The 21,220-nt window shown below is 44.9% G+C and overlaps 1 protein-coding gene across 2 annotated transcripts in view; it reads right to left on the bottom strand.

Annotated features, from left to right (window-relative positions):
* Window positions 1-1,536: 1,536 nt before the first annotated feature.
* MAPKAP1 (MAPK associated protein 1) overlaps window positions 1,537-21,220 on the bottom strand; it is a 109,943-nt gene continuing 90,259 nt past the window's right edge. For both annotated transcript variants that reach the window (XM_050908053.1, XM_050908052.1), the window contains 3 exons: window positions 16,820-16,957; window positions 5,673-5,770; window positions 1,537-3,491 (listed from right to left, as the gene is read on the bottom strand). In XM_050908053.1, coding sequence (XP_050764010.1) covers window positions 3,366-3,491; window positions 5,673-5,770; window positions 16,820-16,957 — 362 coding nt within the window. In that variant the 3' untranslated portion in view covers window positions 1,537-3,365. The remainder of the gene's footprint in view (window positions 3,492-5,672; window positions 5,771-16,819; window positions 16,958-21,220) is intronic.

Here is a 21,220-nt window from a genome sequence, read left to right on the forward strand (position 1 = left end):
TGGGTGCAGCCCGTGCTCCCGGATGGGTCCCGGCCCTGCCACGGTCGCCTGCGGAGCGGCTGCAAAAGCCCCTGGGATGCACCAGGCTCCTGCCAACCTGAACCCAAAGGAGCCTCTGGCTCGAACTGCTCCTGCGGGAGTTCGTGGCAAACCTCTGCAGAGCCCCGGGAGAGCTCGGGTCAGGCCGGGCGCCCCAGTGCTCTCGCCTTGGGTGCCAGCATGTGCCTGGGTGCCCTGGGTGTCCTCTGCTAAAAGGTTGCTCTTTTGTTTCCCAATACTCTGATAAAACCAAGGAGGCGGTGAGGGCTCGTCTCCGCGGGCAGCACTGGCTGCGGCTGCAGCAGCCTTGGCCATCCCCACCCGACTGACCGCTCCTGAGCAGGCAAAGCCGCTCATCAGCTCTCTTCTTCTTTCACAAACCTCCCAGACAAATGCTCAGTCACCCCCAGAGCACAACGACCAACCTCGGGGTCTCACCACAAAGGTCACCCGTCTCTCCTGGTGGATTCGGGACCCTCCGAGCAGCATTTTTTTTGTGCAAAGCCAGGCAAGACGGGCAGCGAGCGGCCGGCCGCGAGCAGCACCGGCTGCTGCAGGCGCCTGGGCTGAGACCAGCCCACAGGTACGCGTCCCCCGGGGCTCCCAGTACTGCGAGGGGAAATACCTCCGGTTGTTTGCACTCACTCTGTGTGTGCGCTCCCTGACGCTCACTGGGTCTGTGCCCGTGATTTTTTGCAAGCGTACGCTCTGCGCCATGAGGTGCAATCGACCGTAAAACTTCAGGTGCACATGCAAGCCAGGTCCCCCTCCAACAGCAGAAGTAAGAGAAAATTCAGAAAGCCTCTGATGCCTCCAACAGCTACCGATGCACGTCAATGAGAAGTCATCCTCGTTACGTGAGCCGGCAGCCACCCTCTTCTGCCGAAGCCCAGTAACAAGGCACGGAAGGAACAGCTTGCTTTTCTGACCCAGTTGAATGCCCATCTGAATCAATTAAATCTACAACTACCGGGGAAAGACCAGCCCGTGATGGATTTGTGTTCAGCTGCGCACAGATTGCAACCATGAGCTCTGATTTAACTCTTTCAGCAAACACTAAATAGTAGAAGTGTCTGTTCTTTCAGTGTCTCTTGAGAAGCTAGATGTTTCCAGAATTTAAGGAAGGTTTCCTCCACACCGCATATTCAACTGGATCTGATCTTTGAAAGCAAATTCACTTCTTAACTGTGAACGGCTCTTTCGGAGCAAATAAACTCATTCCAGGCTCCACACCTTGCCTGCTCCCCGCCGAGCCCTCAGAGCATCCTCCAGCAGCAGCGTCCCGTGCCTGCCGCCCTGCCCGTGCTCCCCGGGGATGCGCCGCGCTGCGTGTCCCGGCTCCGTGGGAAGACTGCGCTAAAAATAAAGCCAGTGGAAGGGGATTTACGAGATGGTGTAAACGCACGTGGTCCGGGCAAGTGACTATGCATGCGCCCACAAACGTTACCACAGTTTAGACAGCAGAGATGTTTTTTATTATGTGAATCTTTAGGCTTTACTGAAAGCAAAATACTGCACATATTGAATACCTACTTATAATAAATAAATGTAAGTGGGTGGCAACAGCATTACGGCCATGGAAACAAGTAGGAGACTTCTGTGGTTTCTGATACCAACGTAGGCAATTTTTTACTTCAGTTAAAAAGAATTGAAACTAGGTGGCAAAAGAACATTCACATAACAACTTTAATGTTAAATAGTTCACAAAGTGGTTAAAGGAGTCATTTACATTGCATTATTTGAAGGGTCTTTCCCCATTGCATCTGTGCTGCACTTGCACATATAAAATATTAAAAAATTTAATATCATACTATAAAATATTGTTTCTCTTGTTTTGCAGATATCATGGAAGACTGTACAGTGAAGACTGGCCGCCGCAGTGCGGGCAGGGCTCCCCTCCCGAGGCAGCGCCGACACCGGCTCCGGGAGGAGCTAAACCTTGAAAAACCGAGAACTTAAACGCAACAGGTAAGTGACAAAGAGACCTCTCTGCCTTAGTGTCTATTCCTAAACTACGTGTTAAGGCTCAGAAAGTTTTCTCTATACAAAAGCAAGGTAGGACACTGGAAGAGGTCACGCTGCGGCAGGCGAGGCTGGGCGGCAGCAGGGAGCCTGGTCGGCCCCTGCGACCCGCAGCGCTGCAGCCTGCCCCGCAGCCCCGGCTGTGGTCAAACGCCTCTCGGAACTGGGGGCATTTTCTTGATACAAAATCCACAGCAGCAGCGCAGAGAGCTCCAGCTTCAACGACTTGGAGAGATTTATGAAAGACACCTCTGGTGAACTGAACCAAAAATGCAGCTCTGGTTCCCAGTAATCCCATTCACGTGTTCCCTGATGTGTTAAGGATGGACAAGGCCAAAACAGTTACAAATCCCAGTACAAAGTAGGTCTTAATTTTTATTTTTAAAGAATAATATTAAGAAAAGGTGAAGGCATTTCTCAGTCCTCAGGTGCAAGCCGTCTCAGAGAGGAGGAGCAGAGCCCAGCGCGGCAGCGGCCGTGGCTGCACGGGCGGCCGTGGGCAGCTCCCGCAGGCAGGAGGATGCTCTCCTTTCAACCGCGGAGACGCTGCCTTGGTTTTCAAAACACCATGCTGATGACTACAGCAAGTAACTTCCAATAAAACGTATGCAAAGCTGAGAAGCACAGTTAAATAAAAATATTTTTGAACGAAACAAACCACAACAGACTTGACTGTCTCAACGTTTCTTCACAAATCGGCTCCCCTGCAATGGCTGCTGTTCCCTGGCTCACGGTTGCCTCCTGCACTTCAGCAACAGAAGTGAAACCATCTGGGACTGCAGCCTCCCCCCAAAAGAACTGTGCATCATATGGACCTTGAAAAAGATTACATCTGTTTATTAATAGTAAAAATGGATACATTTGTCCTACATTTTGTTTTTAGAAATTTGATCATGTCACAAGCAATACCTGTGTGTATGTGGGTGTATTACAGATGTATATAATTTATTTTAACCAGGCTGTGAAATAATATGTAATCACATCTCTTCTTGTGATTGTACATAACACAGTAATTAAATGATGCCAGTCTACGTCATTCTCTTATTTCTAATCAAAGGAACTTGAAGCGTAACAGTCTTCTTTCCGGCTGATATGGCTCTTTATTTTTGTCACAGGGGAGACTTCCCATCACCAACGAGGGATAATCTTCCAACCGTGAGAGACGGGATAATTCAGGTTTCCTCCCCGGCTGCTCCTGCCTGATGGCAGCAGGAGCACCGCAGTCCTGGCTCCCACCTGTCTCGGGCGGTGGGGAGCGTCTCCTCCTCCGAATTCGGCAGACAGGCTCTCCTCGCGGCTAGGCGTTACTGCTGTCCCGACTTCTTCTCCTTCTGGAAGCTAAAGCTTGTTCTCCTGCTCAGTTTTCTTTGTTTCTGAGCAAAATAATCTGCTCTGGCTGTGCTTGCTCGCGACTCTAGAATATAGTTAACCTGCAAGACACGAAACGGTATTTAATTTCGTCGGTGCTTCAGTGGGCCAGCCCGGGGAGGGCAGGGACCCTCACACCACCCAACTGAACGAGGCTTTAGTGAAACCGGTCCCAGCGGGCCGTCAACAAAAGGACGGCGCAGAGAACGCAGAGCTCCAGGAGAGCCCCGCTCTGCGCGGGGCCGCTTTCCGGCTCGCCCTCCCACGGCCCTCGGCTCGGCGCAGGGCGGCCACGGCGGCCGCAGGCTCTCAGCATCCCCCTCCCCTCGTCCCACCCTTGTCACCCAAGCCTCTGGGTGAACGCAGCAAGTCATGAAGACCCACGGTGCTGGTCTAATATAGTAATGGGCTTCAATAAAAGACTTTATCAGCTTCAATAAAAATAATTCTTTCATTACGATGTTTGCATACTCAGCTAATCTCGTAGTTTCCCTGTGTTTTGGCACATTTTACTTGATGAAAGCATTTTTAAATGATATTTAACAAGCCTGCTATTCCCTAAATTTATTATCTCCAGTGCTTTGTGATAATCACATAGATAATTTTAATGGAAGGTTAATGCAAGAATCAAAAAGATAAAAATGCCCTTTGGTCTGCCATTAGCTGGTTAATATGCTGTGGCTTAAAACTTGCACAATTTTATGCACTGTAGAGTGTTTCACTTTCATTGCATATTACAGCTTAAGGCATAAAAATATAGGGAATTTTCATGGTCAATAAAGCCTCGGTCTTTCTCACTTGATCATGTAAAAAGCCTAATTTGAAAAGTCTGATTTCTCTGCGTCTCCTAACGCTGATGGAATTGAAAACAAACTGGTAACTTACGCATGAAACCAGAAAATGTTCTATATAAACAATCTGCAACTTAAGAAAAAAAAGTACTGTTCAATAATATTTTTTCTTGAATATTCATGTTATTCATAGCAAACCTTTTTTTTTTTTTTAGCCTTCTTTTATGACCAGTCTCAGATGTGTCAAGTGCTCTGGATTAGAATAGCTTATTTAAGATAAAGTAGGAACAAAAGAATCAGCCTAACAGTTCACGAAGTAAGTAGAAAACCCGCAAAATACATTCACCTTCTATGTTATTAATAAAAATTATTTTATCGTACGTCAGTTATTTAGCAATCCTCTAAACTCCACACAGAAAATAAAAGCAAACATAACAGATGGCTTGCCAAAATTACTGCTTTTTAAATTTTGAATTGCTATAAAATATTAGCTTGTGGAAAATTAAGTTTAATCTTCCAAGAGCGTTAAAAAAACTTGTTTCAGAAAGCAAGCCAATATGCGTACGTACTGAGCCACACGAAAAGCAAAGTATCACGGTGAGAAAAATAACCTTTTTGCTTTGTACCAACACCTGCGCTTGGAACAGACGCGTGAAAGGCAGGAGAGAAGCGCTGTCCTGGCAACGTCACTGCCTCTGCTTGGGCCGGCGCTGGAGCCGTGAACCCGGCGTCATCCTGCGGCCCTGAACATTACGTCAGCGCGCAGTTTTACCGGAGCCCTCCTGGAATCTCCGAACACCATTAACCCCGGCTCCGAAAGCCCCCGCGCTGTGGGGACCTTTGCTCAGCCGCCCGCCCTGCTGCCGAGCCCCGCGCCAGCTCCTCCAGCTCCTGGCAGACCGGGGCCGGCTGCTCCCCCAGCTCCTCGCAGTCCTGGTTCGGTGCTTACACAAGCCGGGTGCCCTGCCCGGGTCTCTAAGGCTGGGCCCCGCGCCGGCAGCCACACGGCAGTGCCGGCAGCACCGCGGTGCTCTGCCGGCTGCAGGTCCTGGGGCAGGGCACCCAACCCTGCACGGCACCTGCACCCTCGCAGCCCCGCACCTCTGCCACGACACGGGGCTTGCAGACCATCTCACGCGTCTGGAGGTGGAAACTGTCTGGCCACAATAAAATTTGGTAGTTTCCTATAAAATTCCACAGAAAACTGGTGTCTCTATTAACTAGAAACAAGTATAAAAGGAAATATTATACACAAGTAGGCAGTCTGCTGTATGGCTGTTTGAAAAATGAATAAAATAATTGGCACCGAGCAACTAGCCTGGTATTAAATGCACCTTAGCGGTCCTCAGGCACTGCACCATTCATGTATTTCCAGAGCCTCTTGAATACTTTTATGTCTAACAAGTGGTAAAACACCCAGGATTCTGGGTCATGTTAAAATTTAATACTCACCTTCAGTACAATTTCATTGACAGTAGCAGCATCTGATTCAAAGTAAAGGTGTTTGTAGTCATGATTGCTTAGATATGTAAGTTTAAATATTGCATGACCTGTAAAGATAAGAAAAAAACTGTTCAGAATATTCCTGTAAAGTTTCAGCGGAGCTTGTGTGCCTGACAGAAGAAAAACACAGATGGTGATCTTAGCATACCATCAGCACAACAGAAGGAAGTAATGAAACGCTGACAGGCTTCTCATGTCATTTCAATTTAAGGCAAGTGGTGGCTTACAGGAGCAGCTGAACTCTATTCAATAAAGTTCGTTTTCCCATCACATCCCCACTGCAGGAAATGCAAAAATCTATCAAATGGCTAGTTAGCTCCCGTTCAGCCCAAGACTGTATTTCAGTTAAACTACCACATTAGGACTACTTTATGTAACCATTCACTGTATAATCATCACATGCAGAAGGTAAGTGTTATATTTAAAATAAAAGGCCAATTAACCCCCAAATCATCACTCCAACAACCTCTCCCCAAAACATCACCCAAACCTACCCAGTTGCTTACGGCAAGGGGAAACGTCACCGCTGCAAAATACAAACGGATGCAGCAACGATGCTATGAAACAGATACTCAAAACCAGGAATCTCACTTCCAACAAGCAGGACAATCAAAATTAAAGTATAACTGTAATTTCTATCTCCACAGCGCTTCGCTGGCAGGCTTCGCTGCCGCTCAGTCCCAAATGGAGGTTTTAGGTGATTAAATGGACACGAGGTGCTGACAGCCCGGCCAGCCGCCGCGGCTGCCTTCGGAGAACGGCACAGGAACTCCTGACCTTTAAAAGTACTGCAGGCAGGACGGGAGGGACGGCTTTAACATAAAGGTCTATATGCAGAACATGTAGGAAGGCAAAAATATCCTTCACTTGTATGGATGTTCACGGCGTCAAAATGAAAATTAAGCACATTCTATACATTATACTTTTCCATCAGTTTTCTCATGATTTATTCAGTTCAAAGGTCAAAGTTAGTAATCTGTAAAGTAACAGCCACATTACTGTAAATTCAGGTCTTTCCTGGAGGAAGGCTAATTGGAAATCTTATTTACATTATCTAATTCTCCAGATTTCCAAAAAGTGACTGATATATGCTCAGATCTGTGGCCAGAAAATTTGAGATGCAAGTATTTTATTGTGGCATGTTAATTAAACACCATTATGATGCACTAATCTGGAATATAAATTCTATATTGAAAAATTGGCTAATAATAATACCCCCCCCCTTTAAATCATTTGACAAACGATGCCTCCGTGGTACTAAAAATGCGGGAATTCCTAGCCGCGAGCTCATCAGTATGTTAATGCATGCACGCTGGGTCTGCTTGGGACTGAATTCAGCATCTTTACGATTCCGAAAGTGCCCGTGCCCTGTTCCTGGGGACATGACACAGCACCGCGCCCCATCAGCTACCCCAGTTTTCCTTGGACATTGAATATGACACAGTTACAGAAACTGATTACAAAAAATGAAAACTAAAATGGCACAAAACACGGTCTGGAGGATTCCAACGAGGTTCTTTGTTTTGGGTCTTGGAAGCTCATCGGGTGTTTCTTGGCGTGGATCAAGACTCCCTTCACCTGGTTTAGATGTTTCATTCCACGTTTTCTTCCCCCGAGAAGCCTGCTCTCCCCACGCCGACCTCGCCTTGCCGGCTGCTCCGGAGGCTGCTGCCCCCAGCACGGCTCAGCCGCTGGGAAAGGCCGGGGGGGCTCTGAAAGTGCCAGAAGCTGAGCCCCTCGCTTCCAGCGGAACGGCCTCGCACCTCACGGCTCCCCTCTCCAGGCCCGGTTCTCTGCCCGCTCGCCGTCAGTCCTTCCGTGGGAAGGGGGAGGCCGCAGCGGGACGGGCACGGCGCAGGCAGGGCCACGCACACCACCCCAACCGCAGTGCCGGAATCCGCCTCACCCAGGGCTCCTTCGCCCGCCTCCCCTGAAGCAAACATCGACCGGCTCCGTGAAGCCAGCGGTGCGGACACAAAACCTCTTAACGCGTTCATCGCTTACATGGCGGAGAGCGGGCTGGGTGTGCAGCACTGCGGCCGCTCTGGTAGGAGCAGCACAGCCTGCATCGGATGCAGGGAGCAGAAGGACCCAGCGTGCCGCCGGCGTGCTCCTCTCCAGCTCTGCTGCCCTGCCACGCATCACCCCGCAGAGGTAGGGCACAGAACCACTGAATGAAATATTAATATGAAAATTAAGCAAGATCACAGCCTCCGTCATGCCTGACAAAGAAACCCTCCCCAGTACCCCCATCTTTCTTTTAAACCAGTGATTTACTCCTCCTTTCCAGCAAAAGGATTTATGCAGCTGACAAGCAGAACGTGGAAGTTTATTTCGAGCACTTCCTTTAGGGTTGTGAGGAGTCAGCTCTTTCGATGACAGAGCAACAGATGCCAATAACAATCCGATGTGCCACGTAGCAGGAGGCAGAGCTTGCCCTGCTCCCCCCTGGGAGCCCAGCGCCGCCCTCGTGCCACGCCAGCACCACGCACCCCCTCCGGCACAGCACGCCGGGCAGCCCGGCTGCCGCAGCCCAGCCAAGGGCAGCGCTCGTGCTCCCGGTCCCACCAGTACGCTGGCTGCTCCGGGTCCCTGCCTTTCCGGCGAGGCGCTGGCTGAGCCGTGGACCCGCGCTCCTGCACGGACTCTCGGGAGTCGCAGGGGACGCGATGCTGCCGCTGAATCCAATGCAAAGCCCGAACGTGGGGCGTGTGCCGCGGCTGTGCATGACCTGCCGTGCAGGCCACGTAACCCAGTCCGACGGCCTGACAGGTGATTTAAGGGAAAGAAGCTAAGAAGGCTTTTCTTTAGAAAGCCCCATTACAGCATTATGTTTATGTGCTCCGTGTCCACATTATACTATTTACGGCATGAAATATTAGTTCATTGAAATCATAACTGGCACTTTGCTCTGCTACTATTCTAGCCAGATGGAATTTATGAATTGTGAGATTGATTTCCATTTCCAAGAGTGCTTAAATATGTGATGTACCTCTTTCCAATAGAGCACCACCCTTGACAATTCAGAGATCAATAGGAACTTCAATAGTTTTATATTTCCATATAAGAATATGTGGTAACAAACAGCAGCAGCTCAAGTGGCTTCTACCGCACCTGACGGTAGAATTAAAACAAATGCAGATATTGCACGAACGGCTTCATTACCATGACTCCCACATGAACAATGGTTTGGTGTCCTTTAGCTTGCGGGTCTGAAACACAAGTGTTCCAACTCCAGCAAATGTCAGTGCTGTCTGTCACTGCCCTGCACCGAGACCACGCAGAAGTGTATTTAATGTCAGCCACAGCAGCGGATGGCAAGGGTGAACTGAACAGGGGGAAACTTCAATACTTTGCAATCAGAATTAATCAGCTGTACAATGGAAAATACATGTTATCCCCAACTATGTTTATCTGTTAAAACGTTTATGGACGGCAAATGAAACGACAGAAACTCATCTATTACCACAGGCTGTTGTCATGATGTAGGTACAACCCACAAGGCGAGCTCAGCAAACCCGAGCAGGTTTCGTGCCGATGCCTCGTGCCAGCCCCGCTCCTGCCGTGCCTCCCCAGCCCACGCTGGGGCGAACCTCACTGCGACAGCCGGAGAACGACATCCTACCGTAGGTGCCCTTTGGCCTCAGCTCTGAATGCTGATAAATCTTTTCTAACCCTGGAACACTAATAGGTTCCTGTGTGGTTACACCTGGAGAAAAGCCTACAGCAGACTCAGGCGGAAGGGCAGGATGCTAATTCACTGGAAGTTCACTGAGGAGAGCTCATTTACTCTTTCAGCACGATGCCTTAAATTCAATTGTTTGGCATATCTCCTAATTTTTAACATTACTATACTGCCAAAAAAGCGAAGGAAGAGGCTAGTTACGGCATAACGAATAATCCTTCCAAACCCAGCAGCGCAGCCAGATGCAAATCTGCTGCTCACGCTTCACTCTGCCGCAGGTTTGGTGAAACTGTACTCACGCAACCTCCACCCTGCGCTTCATCCCCCCTGCTTCTCAGTGTTTCTGCGTTTACATGCAGCAGGCGAGAAATTCTGCTGAATTACAGCTTCCAGAATTACTGACTGAAGTGTGCTTATACGCTCATTGGTAAATCTTGTGCTAATTTCTGCAAGTTACAATCTTGGGAAAATACACAAAAACTTTGCAGTCCACCATACTTCACCTGATACAGGTGAAAAAAAATTTCACTTTTTAATCTAAGTAATAACTTATTTTTATCAGAGTCTAAAAAATACACTTTTTGCCTGGAAAACCTTGGAAAGATGTGAATTTGCACAAGAAAAGACAATTTTTTTTAACCGAATCTGCCAAGACTAGAAATAGTTTTTCTTCTTCCTCTCCCATCCCCCAATTCAGACAAAACCCTCTCTTTTGCCAATGCCACTCTTTAAAACAGTATGCACTGAATTAAATCACTAATTAGATGGAGGACGAAAAGAATATTCACAAATCGGACAAAACAGAAAACAAACACTGGGAAATGCAAATTTATGTTAATTTTTCAATATACCTTGACAATTGCTTTGTCATTACAGGGCCATAAGGCAGAAGTCAACAATTAAGATTTATTAGTGGAATAATAGCTAGAGAAAGACCTCTCTGAAGAACAAAACACTTATGGGCATCATTTGACATCATCACAGATTTTCACCATTTCAGAAATTGTGACTACAACAGGATCAAACCTTGAAATCTCTTCTCACAGACTCAGAAACGATTACAAAGAATTAGAAATATACTAGTAAAAAGGCAAGGAATGATGAAAATAAAAAACAAGCAATGTTTCTGTACAAAGGCAAATTTACTTAAAACACTGCATGAAATGGGATAACCTCTGCTCGCCAACCACTGTTATATTTAATCTAAAAGCTCTGGGGAGGGACTCTGTTGTTTGAAATCTACATGTGCTACTCAAAAATGATGCCGTGACCCTGGAGCAGCGCCTGAAGGTCCTACAAAAACGCAAGTGTTGCATTACCATCAAAACACCCATCCTGACAACCTCTCATAACAAGAAAACTTAGAAGTTTTCTTCTAGGGGGATGTCATGAGTTGCACCGCACCCAGATTATCAGGGATATAGTATTGAGCTCGGTTAGGGACACAGATTGAACAGCAATGCTGTCCTAAGTGTAAAAGTGGGGTTAAGCCCATTTTATGCAAGCAATATTTATCCAAGGGGTACATATTTTAGAGATGATGTCTCCTTCAGAGGTAGTGACGGCAGCCAAAGTTATGGATGAAATCCTGACCCCACTGATATCAGTGGAACCACCGATGAGTTCAGACTGCACACCACGTACCCGTGATGGATCTCCTTCAAACCAAGGCATTACTTAGGGGGGAACAAAAGATATGAATGTTAAGGAAAAAAATAATAGTTGTGGTCCTGCTGGCTTGCCCCATTCTCTCAGGGAGCAGCATATTTCATGATCACTTTTCCTACAACTCAGGTCTTTATATTCTACTGTAGGCTTATTATAAAACATTGCTATTAGTGGTGATCTTGTTTCCAGGTGTCCTGAAAGCAGAGTTGCAATTAAAGTGCTGCATACATCCACTTTTATGTCAAATTGTGGTAACTATTCACACATCTGGACTTTTTTTCCCCAAAGCCTTTTGTTTCTTCTTTGAATTATCATCAAAGGCAAAATACTAATAAAGATTTTTGCAAGAATGGTGAAAATTGAGGTGGAACTCGGGGTTGCCCAAAACCTCTTCACCAGCAACCTTGTTTGGGAAAAAAGATGATAAATAAATCAAAATGCACTAAGCAGTGTTTCCACATGGCAATCGCCTCCTTCATTGCGTCTGCACCTCATCAATCACGCCATTGTCTGCTTGAAAGGCGAGCCTTGTAAATGTCATATCCACTCAAGCCCAAGGAGAAGCGAATCAAAATGCAGCAAGGAGTTTTAATTGGATAGTGTAATTAAACTAAAAAACCCCAGCAGAATAGCTTTGACAGGATAGATGAAGACCCCTTTTAATAGGGCTACAAAACATATTTGTTAAAAGGATGAGGCAATGCACACTCCTGATGGTGCTCCAGAGTACTTTTATGAAAAGGCTGTTCAATAGGGATGGATTTAATAAGTTGCAGCCACGTCTGTGGGGCAGCAGGCAGGAGAGTCTCTCGCAGCGAAGCGGTCACCAAACCGCTGCCTGCTCCTTCAGCCGCGCAGGCAGGTCGACGCGGCTCCCCTCGCCGCCAGACCCCTTCTCCGGCGGAGCACATCCCATGAACTATTGCCAAACCCGCACGGCTGCTCGCGAGGCCCCCGGCACCCCTGGCCTTTCGCCGGGGCTCAGGCTGGCCCCCCCAACCCGGGCACAAACCTGAGCCTGCCACAGAAAATGGAAAACGCAGCAAACCCAAGCGCCATCTGTGCCTTCGCTGCCTTCCCTCTGAGGCATTTAACTGCTCTGCAAACAGCATGTCCACATGCATTTGGACTCGTTTCTTTCTGTCGTACACTTTGAGATTTCTTTCACTCCAAGCCTGAAGTTTGGGAACATTTTCTCTGCTGAACCTATTTTTTTACCTTTTGATCAGAATCTGTGATTAGTCTCCTATCAAGTACGAATTTTCTTCTATTATTTCACACTCCGCATTATTCACAGCGGGAGCATGAATATTAGGAACTACCACACAATATTTTGTGCACCATTTGCAGAGCACATGGATAATTGTTGCCTCTCTGCTCTGGCTCCACTGCAGGGCTCTGAGCAAACGTGCAACATCTCTATTTAAGCTCCCCGAGCAGCAGGAATCCATGCCTTTCCAATGCTTTCTGTATGTTTTTAGTCCTTTCACGACCCAATAATGAATTCATTAAATTAGTATTACCCAACATGCATAATCTGGAGGAACTGGATACTGAATTAAAACATCAAATACCTTTAGCTTTAAATGAAAACTACATGAAAGCATTTCAGGCATCACTTTGGCTATCACTTACAGCCAGTATGAATACTGCTAGAAAAGCTATTTTCGTGCAGATGTGGAATTCAATGGGAAAGACTGACTCGTGTAGCAACATCAATCAAAACGTCGGCTCCGCTGGCAGCTCTCGACAGTAAGGCAGGTTCAAAGGTCACAGGATAAAGAAAAAGCCAAGCTCTGGTTCAGCTCTAATATCTCCTCGCTAGAAGTCTTGCAAAGGTACCTACCCCCCTTCTGTACTAGGCGGCTTTCATTAATCTTCTTGCCATCTTTTTTAACTAGTCATGCAGAACCGCTCGATAGCGAGACATATAATGGGGAGGCCCTGTGCCTATTACCAGGTTAACACTCTGTTAAGCCCCAGTGCAACAATGGAATAAGAATTTAAAGGAAATCTTAAGCTGCAGGGTGCAAAACAGGCAATTAAATTACAAACTGAAGTTACCAATGTACTCTGTGACCTACAGAACACCTCTGTTTAGACTACCTTAATATTAAGGATATTTTGACCTAGCAACTGAGAAGTATCTGCTTTATTAAAACAAAAAAAGCAGAAAAAGGATCACAGAGAACGTTTCTTCCGTGTTTCAAGCATACTATCGAAGAAATCCGATTTCTGCAGCTATCGCAAAACACACATGAATGGAAGAACCCCACGTATTTCGAAAACTGTAAGTCTGCCCAACTGATTAGCCTCAGTGCCACGGAAAGGCCTGCCCTGAGGTCTGCTCACCCCTCCACGCATCAGCGCCGGCCCAGCGCTCCCGCGGCGCGGATGCCGAGGCGGCCTGGTAGCCCCGGCCCTCGGAAGGGACGGCCACGACGCATCCATCACCGCCGCACTTGGTCCACAGCGCACTTTGTAAAAAGGCAGCGGTCAGTGACACTGAAGTTTCTCCCTTGTCCAAGTAATGTAAGAGACATTAACGGAATCAGATTTCCTTTAAATTACACTATTGCAAAGGGATATAATTGTATTAAATGTATTATGTTGCTTCCTTAAGACTTTATATTATGTACACTTAATTGAGATACAAAGCTCTTTTCAGCTATAAAAATGACAACTACTTTATTAAAGCTTAAATCTTATTTCTCAATGATAGGATGCTTCCTTTCAAGATTCAAAACATTCAGAATCTCTCGTGATAATCAGACTGAACCTGATTTAAACAAGCCGTTTATACACAGTGTTTTCAGGTTCTAATGGCATTTGATCGAGCCAGCAGGGCCATTACCTTTTCCCTCTGTCTAAATTCAGGGAGTCTGATTTAATTTACAAATAAAAATTCAAATGCTGACCCAGGCCTACTACAAGGGCAAACAAAAATCATCAGCCATTCCTGCCTACAATACCCACGCTAATGGCAAATTAGATGCCAAAGCTTTCTATTTTCATTTTCTGTTTTCACTGAATGCAGCTCCAAGTTCTGCGAACTCACGGCACAGGAAAGCTTCAGCCCTGTCCAGAACGACTCCGAGTCCGTCCATAAATATTCACATTACATCATCTCTGAAGTTGTTGAGTCCTTTAACACGCACACAAGTGCCACTAAAGCTTCACTGCATGAACCTGTCTTTTCAGAGAAAACTAACAGAAAATAAGCACAAGGCTCTCCACTATATTGATACACAATTTCTGTTGTTACATTTCTGCAGAAAAGTACCAGTAAAAACTCTGAAATCTCTTTAATCTGCAGAAAGTAAGAGCTAACTGAATATTAAACTGTGTTAATTACCACGTTCAGAGGAACAATTGTTGCAGAAACCTCAAGCTATACTGATCACAGCGACCAAACTCCACTCCCAACACCCCTTGCCCTTACTTAAAAGTAAGGTCACATTTGGAGGCTCCTGCAAACCCTTCACCTCTCTTCAGAATTACAAGAAGCCAGTCTAGCAAAGCAGCACTCAACTTTATTATAACCCCAACTGCCAATGTCCAGGGAAGGCAGGCAGCTTAATAAAATATACACTGTGTTTTCACCCGGGGTAACTGTACAAGCACTGTTACATGTGCAGAACACTTCTGAAAGACGAGATGGAGCATGTTTGTGTTACAAGAGATAAAAACATGAAAACAAAATATATTGCAGAACTCAAAGACCTTATCTTTACTCAGCCTCTCTTTCTTTGCCATAATTCATTCAAGGAAGATCCGGGAATAATTTTTGATGTAAACTCTGCTACAAACATATATCACTATGCTGATAAAAATCACAGACAAAACTTGTGAAATACAGTGAGTTTCATTCCTTTATGCTACTAAAATAACTTTTTTCCATTTAAAATTCAAGAGATACTGATCTGCTGTTAAGAGTTCCCCAAAATGTATCATTCTGAGGTGTCACACTAAAAGTCTCTTCTACCGGCCTAAAATAATGACTTCTGGAACATCTTTAGTGAATCGGGAAGAGGTCAGCAGATTTCACTAGGAATTATTTTCGCCTTTTGGAACTACGCTGAACACTTATTTAATAGGAAAAGTTTAGGACAGCCACGCGAAAATGAGTAAATAAAACCCCTCAGTATCATAAAGGTTGCCTTTGTCGTAACCTGTCAGCATCCTCTCCAAAGTGACCACGATTCTTCATTCAACCGTCTCCATGGGCAGGTACTGCCCTTCCGCTGCCAGACGCTATCTGGGGGTTAAAATTCTGTCCCTTATTTCTCCCTGGGTTGACAGGATTTGGGTACAAACATAATTTCCTACAGCAGCGGGTGCTGCCTCCGGGGCTGAAGAGCCCCATCCCCTGCAGGACGCAGTTCTGGAGGTGTTCAGGGACAGCCTGAAGGTCTCAGACTATCGTGTTGACAGGAGTGTGAGCTGGAAACCTCAGGTGTCAAGCCTGGCTTTTCAGATACAGCCCCATTGTGTGGGCACAATTTTACCACCAAGAGCGTTGGTATTTGAAATGAAATGTGGCTACAAACCCAGAGGTGTTAATATATTTACAAGTGCAAAACTGCACCTTGAACTATAAAGACAACCCTTACACATTTTGGACTGCCTGGTCGTTAGGGAAGTCTCCCCTTGGGATCACGCCTTCCCAAGGACCATGAAATCTCGCTGGAGAGACAGAAAAGGAAGACAATGACTGGACTAAGAACATGGAAGTAGGAAGGGGTAATGAAGGGGAGAAGGATATAGTTCAATAATTGCTGATAAAATCTGTGGCAGCCATAAATTTACTCTTCCAAGAGAATTCAACAGATCATTACCTCTGTAAATATGTATCACATAATTCTCCCTCTCTGTCACCTTGCAGATAAGTACTTAATACTTAGCATCCCTACCCTGCAAAAGCACAAGTGTAATAAAATCCATCTGAGCTTTTGAACCGCAGTTACTTTTTGATAGTAGATAGTTACATCTTGGCACCACCCGGAGACACTGCCCAATTCCCCCAGGGCCTATCTTGCGCTTTTTAAAACAAATTTTACAGATACAGACTCTCATTACTCCACTGATACAACAAGCAAAAGCACTTGGCTTTTGAAGTCGCACTCTAAACGTAGCAAACTCTGACCTCTCGTTGATGACCGGCTGAACTGGGATGTCCAACCCGTCCTCCAGCTAGCTCAGCTACACTGCTGGCCAGCCACGGTCACTGCTTTCCTGAAACTGAGCTCTCAGAGCGGCGCGTCGTAATCCCAGTGACCCTGCAGCCACGGCTGAAGCAAATTGAGACTGCGCTGATACTTACTGTATGTCTGAGATCCTCAGTTGCACCTAAGAAATTATTTAAAAGCAGCCTGGATGTTAAGAAGTTCAAAGAAACTGCAATTATGTTGAAACGTGTGTTTGACTACCGTGCTATGGGGCTAGAGACCAGCTAGGCAAGGCCAGTGTTTCCTTGGTATGACACTGTTAGCAGCTACTGATAGTGGGCAAGAAACACCCTTAATGATGCCATTAGTTGTAAGCAGCATTAAAAGGACACTCATAAAATGTGTATCTGTTTATGTTGTGTTCTCTATAAGAGAATCGAGTCAGATTAAAAACATCCTATAATGAATAAAATACACCTATAGAAAGAAAAGGACATGGTAGCAATAATTCTTTGGACATCTAGCACATACAGGGAGGGAGAGAAGAGAGAACATAAATAAAAAGGACTACTCACTTGGGCTTTTTTCTTCCGCAAGGTCACAGGCACAGAGGAGTTCAGAATCGATTGAAATGGGTTTCTGCTTAATCCAAAACTTAGTGCTGGCCTTCTGATTAGTAACAGGGTCTATCTCTACCTTGTCTCCAGAAATACCTGAGATGAGAAAGAATAGAGCGCCACAATAGTGATCTGTTTAAGCGATTTCATATCAGCCGTTTGACACACTTTATAAATCTTAAATGGGATGAAAGTATATTGCCCTTTTGGGCTTTTTGAAAGCACAGGAGCTTTTGAAACCAAAAGCAAATGGTTATCAAACTGCATTGATAATCTGCATTTTATTCTCCTGCATAAGCATACCAACAAGAAAGAAATATCACAGAAAAAATTCTTCTCAACACATACAGAGCTCTTCTGGAAGCAGTAGCTACACGAGCTGCAAGATTTATAAAAAGACACTACTAGTTTTTCAGTCACCGCTATTATATGTAATAGACACTATCACACGCCGTCCCTGTTCTATCTCCTATACAGCATATACACCACATCCTCTATATGAGAGGACAACACCCATTCGCAGCATTACAGAAACGCTCTTTGTGTTACCCAGATACTCGTAAACAAAGACATCCAGTCCCAGAGATCCTGTGCGTTTTTACACTGCTGGCATTTTAAAGCCAGCTCTAATTAGGCTGCTTTGAAAGCAAGCTGAGGATTTGTGTAGCTCCTGGCACGGGCGCCGGGCCCTGCTTCGCAACACGGGCTTCCCCAGATGGCTGGCGCTTCGCTACTGCTGCGTGTAGGCTGACCTGGATACGGCACGCTGCCACACGCGAATCCCACGGCAGACCTTTTGTGAGCGAGAGTAGAAAATTCCTCTCTCATCCCTCCAACACGTTACTCCCAAAGTCGTGCAAGAACAGCCTTTCCAGCGGGACGCTGCCGGGGCAGGCTGAGGGCTAACAGCGTGCCGGAACCGGCCCGGGATGTTCGCTGTAATTTATAGCGGTCTTTATCACAGTATTGCGAAGCAAAGACCCTGCTACGCCACACTGATGCACAGAAGCTCATTGTTCAGTAGCTGTTGACATGACTGAACAAACTTCTCAGTGTGCTTTTTACATCAAGATGTGTGGAGCCTTAAAAATAATTACTTTTCTTCAGTCATGAGTTATAGGTGAAGCTCATGAGAAAGAGACAAAAGAAAGCAATACAGGAAAAAAGTGTTTAAACATCATTGAACTCTTGCATCTCTGGAAAAACAGCAGAGATAACCTTTTCCCTCTGGAGGGTTTTGGCTATGACGCTTTCAAACTCATTACGATCGGCTCGTCTGAAGGACAAGAAAACCTAAAGGAGCGGATGATAAAACTTTTAAGAGATGTGACAAAATAAAAGAAAGATGCCACACACAAAACAACTCTCCCAAGCCCTCCAAAATTAACTCAGTATTTCTTAAAGTCTGGTCATAGCTGCAGAATTTGCAAACCACCCTCGTTTGTATTTTATGCAACTCTAAAATCAAAGCATACAGACAGCAAGGAGCAGACACCTACAGCAGGCTTCTTGCTGCAGTCCTTCCCACTAATACAAGGTTACCTTCATTTTAACCCTGGCTATCATGGTAAGTTATAATAATGCCACCAACCCCCTCCCCTCTTCTGTTAACCCAAGAATGCGCTTTGTCATTAAACATACGTCACATCAGAGAGATCACATTTCAATTAAGCATTGTATCAAGAGTCCAATTAACACAAGGACTGCTAGAACTAGGTAATTTGAGCAGGCTGATGCTGTATCTGGAGCCCATTTTGTTTTGTAATTTAATTTTGGACAGATTATTTAAAATCGGCATTGTTATTTCACTGTAATGGTTAATTATTCAAAATGGCATTTTCTGTAGTTTAAGGAAAATATGCGAAGTTGATGGTACAAGTTCTTATTTTCTCACTGAAAAAAGTCAAGGCAAGTTCTAAAAACAAAGGTGCAAATCCTTTGTGTGCGAGGGTTGTTCCCCATCCCTTCCTCTAAAAGTGTTACCCCTGAAAATATCCTTAAAAAATTTTCACTGTATGGCCCTGCAACTTCAGGATTCACAGTCAGTCAATATTGTTAATGCACCTTGTTAATTTGATAGGATTTGTCAGGTAACTCCACTGGAAAATTATATAAAACTGTTCCAGATGAACAGATGATAGTGACATGAATTAAAGTGATAGAACAATAGTGGAATATAAACCAGAAATGACACCCAAAGTGGCTGTTGATTTATTGCCATCCTGAGTTTGGTTCTGGGCTTCCATGTATATTAGTGCTACAAATCTGGGTCCATTTAGCAGAGAGATGCTCATACATACATCACCAGCTCCTGCTCCAAGCCAAGGTCACTCCCCATTGCATCAATCTTTTCAGCAGAGGCTACTTCACCAAGCATGGATTTTGTAACCATCTCAGATGTAACAGACTTCCTCCTCTTTCATCTTTTTTTTATCATGTAAAATACACTTTAACTTCTATTATTTTTATCTGCAAATTGTTGCTGTATACTTCATCCATTATTTCTGTATCTCGACATCACTGGCTTAAGCTCACACACATCCAAAGAGCACATTGACAAAGAATGTTGTCTTTTTTGTGTTATTGTTCTCACAATTTGTATGTGTTGAAACCTAAAATCAAAACAGTATTATGTATGTGGCTTCTGCAGTCTCTGTACTGCAGCACAAATTAGTCATACTCAAAAAACAAGTAAAAATGCTTCTTCTACTATTTTTTTAATTCATGCATTTTATCAAAAGGAATGTCATTGATGTTTTAGTCCAGTAACACTGTTCTGTTCTTGCTTCCTTTGTTGGGGTCTGCAACTGCCCCCCCGTTTCTGAAATACTTGCCAGCAGTAATTTTCCAAGACAATATGCTTCTTTTAGTTTTGCTAATATGATACACAAGCAAATGTGTCTTATTCCTTCACAACATGACAGAACCTTTGTAAAAATGTTGAGAGTACTACTGTATGTGCATTACACTGTAATATGAGCTAAAACATAAAACCCCAGACCTTAAACTGCTACGGCTAAAGCTTTTCACTGTAATAAAACCATCAGTCAAAAGGTGGTCATTCCTCCCATGGTCATTTATGTATTGCTTTTTACTATAGAACTATGCACAATGTACAGAAGATCGAGCCTACTCCAATATTTTTGGTAAACCTTGCCTCAAAGTCAATGATGAGGCCTCAAAACAGCCAAAACGTTTCAAAAAGTACCAGTATGCAAACAGTAATTCACAAACATAGCTCACACTATTGCTACCTGTTCTATGCAACTGAAAAAATCCAACACAGAACCTATTCAAATTCAGTGACGTGTGTACGCCTTACAATGCCGGAGCAAACTGCAGGGAGTGCAGATGAGCTACGCTGAGTGTTTTCTCCACCACTTCTGGGTTTTGTCACACGTAAACATCCTTCCGCGTGAAGCCTGGGAAACAGGGACTTGCCCCCAAAACCACACGGATATTTTCAGTGCAACCGCTGTACCGTATTTCAGCTAGCCTGACAGCCAATATGCTCCTGCACAGCTACCGACATCATCGATACTGTCAACAAGGAGCAAAAGAAATGATTTTGGATTCTCGGCGTCCTCTGGAAAAACCGTCACTTTGCTATGGCTGCTATGCAAAACTGATGACATAAAAATGCTACAGAGAAAAGTCTTTGCAACTGGCCATCATTAAACTGACACAGAATAGCTCCCAGACCACAGTTACTGATGAGCGATGAAAAAAAATTATTAGACATCGTTTTTTACATTTCAGATTGTATGGAGCAGTCTGTCACTCGCAGAAGATGAACACATTAACACTCAGCAGCCCTAATCCAAATAGCACCTCAATGTTTATTTTACCAGCGTTGCTCTTTTAATATCTTACAAAAAATTCAGGAGAAACCCCAGCAACATACACTTATTTTGACTTTATTTAAAGGTTTTGATGCTGTATATTTGCTCAAACTTTGAATATCCCACTGGGGTTTTCTTTGATTTTTTAAAAATAATTAGATTATAAAAATCACATTGTCAGTGTACTGCCATCAAAAATATACAAGTTCACAGATTGTTATAAAAGGGAAATTTTATGGTCCTTACACTACTGGACAGGGTCGGCTCCTTCACTGCTACACAAGTTAAGCCATTTGTTTCATTTAACAGCTATTCTCCCTTAACCATTTATCTTTAGTGATCTGTCATGACCTTTTCAAGCTCTCATTTCTGACACTTTCCAGATACAGTGAGTCAAACTTCACTGGAAGCAAACTATCACACCCAGATAGTTTGCTCAAAAGCAGAAAACAAGCCCAGCGCTGTCCTGCTTCAGCACCAGCATATAAATCCTTCCTTAACAAGACAGTTCAAAATA

The sequence above is a fragment of the Gymnogyps californianus genome, chromosome 18 (genome assembly GCF_018139145.2).
Source record: "Gymnogyps californianus isolate 813 chromosome 18, ASM1813914v2, whole genome shotgun sequence".
In the NCBI taxonomy this organism is placed as follows: Eukaryota; Metazoa; Chordata; class Aves; order Accipitriformes; family Cathartidae; genus Gymnogyps; species Gymnogyps californianus.